This window comes from Sesamum indicum, linkage group LG7 (assembly GCF_000512975.1).
Source record: "Sesamum indicum cultivar Zhongzhi No. 13 linkage group LG7, S_indicum_v1.0, whole genome shotgun sequence".
Lineage (NCBI taxonomy): Eukaryota > Viridiplantae > Streptophyta > Magnoliopsida > Lamiales > Pedaliaceae > Sesamum > Sesamum indicum.
The window spans coordinates 7,214,649-7,215,848 of NC_026151.1; the positions used below are offsets into that span (position 1 = coordinate 7,214,649).

Consider the following 1,200-nt stretch of genomic DNA (forward strand, 5'->3'; position numbering starts at 1 on the left):
ATTTGTTTAATCTGGCAACTCCATCGTCCAGAAATGAGGAAGGCGTGGGGGGTAATTTTTGTATTGTATAATTGCAACTATTTTTTGGTATAATTGCCTTAATTGCACAATCACAATTTTTGGTTTGAAATTCCATTTTTTATAATTAATTCATATTTAGTCACATAGATATTTAATTTTGAAAAATGAATTTACTATATAATTTTTGTATTTTAATTATAATTTAAATTTTCTACTGGAATTATAAAACTTAAAAATTTTATATATTATTTTTAGAATTTTAATATTTAAATAATGTCCCATCAATATAAATGGCCATATATCATTACACATCAATATACATAAATTTTTATTTGATTTTCAAAATGTCAATAGAAAATTCTGTACATAATCTTAATTCGAACTAAATTTTATTAATTTTAAAATTTGGAACCTGAGTAGAGTACTTATTTTTTCTTTATGGGAGGGAGTCAAAATTACTAATTAAATACACAACTTTTTTCGATCCGAAAATTATGTTCTTGTGATAATATGGTGACAGAAGAGAACAACTCCGAAATGGTCAAAGCAGCTCTCTCACAAGGCTTGTGCCACGTTCGAAACAAAATTGCCACGTCTCCTGCAACGCGTCAGTCTGCATGCAGCAGCAGTACCACATATACTCCCATATAAGTAATGGAGATCAAGTTGTACGTGCACACTCGAACATTATAGCTAGATTCTGAGAGGAAAACTCAGTCGACAAAAATGGAAGCAGTTAACGTTTTAACCCATCCACAGATCCCTGGCGAGCCGACTCAGACTTCAACAACCCTTCTTGAGAAGGCCACAGCCACCATTCAAGGCTTTGGCCCTGTCAACAAGATCCATCAGCACCTCTGCGCGTAAGGGCCTCTTCATTTCACATTTTTCCCTTCTGATGTAAGATCTATCCGATACAGGAACTTTAGACGATGTTTCATAATTCGGAATATGTACCTCGGACCCTTTGCAGTTCAATTTATATTTTGTGCTTCGGTTGTCGTTATCTTTTACGATTCTTGTTTCAGATTCCACTTCTATGGACACGATATGACAAGACAAGTGGAGGCACACCACTTCTGCGGACACCAAAACGAAGAATTCCGGCAGTGTCTTATCTATGATAGGCCCGATGACGACGGCCGTCTGATCGGAATCGAGTACCTAGTCTCGGAAGAG

The 1,200-nt window shown here is 35.5% G+C and overlaps 1 protein-coding gene across 1 annotated transcript in view; it reads left to right on the plus strand.

Moving 5' to 3' along the window:
* LOC105166481 (oil body-associated protein 1A) overlaps positions 683 to 1,200 on the plus strand; it is a gene marked incomplete in the record, with an annotated part of 1,281 nt that continues 763 nt past the window's right edge. Inside the window, 2 exon segments of the mRNA XM_011085852.2 lie at positions 683 to 884; positions 1,050 to 1,200. Coding sequence (XP_011084154.1) covers positions 748 to 884; positions 1,050 to 1,200 — 288 coding nt within the window.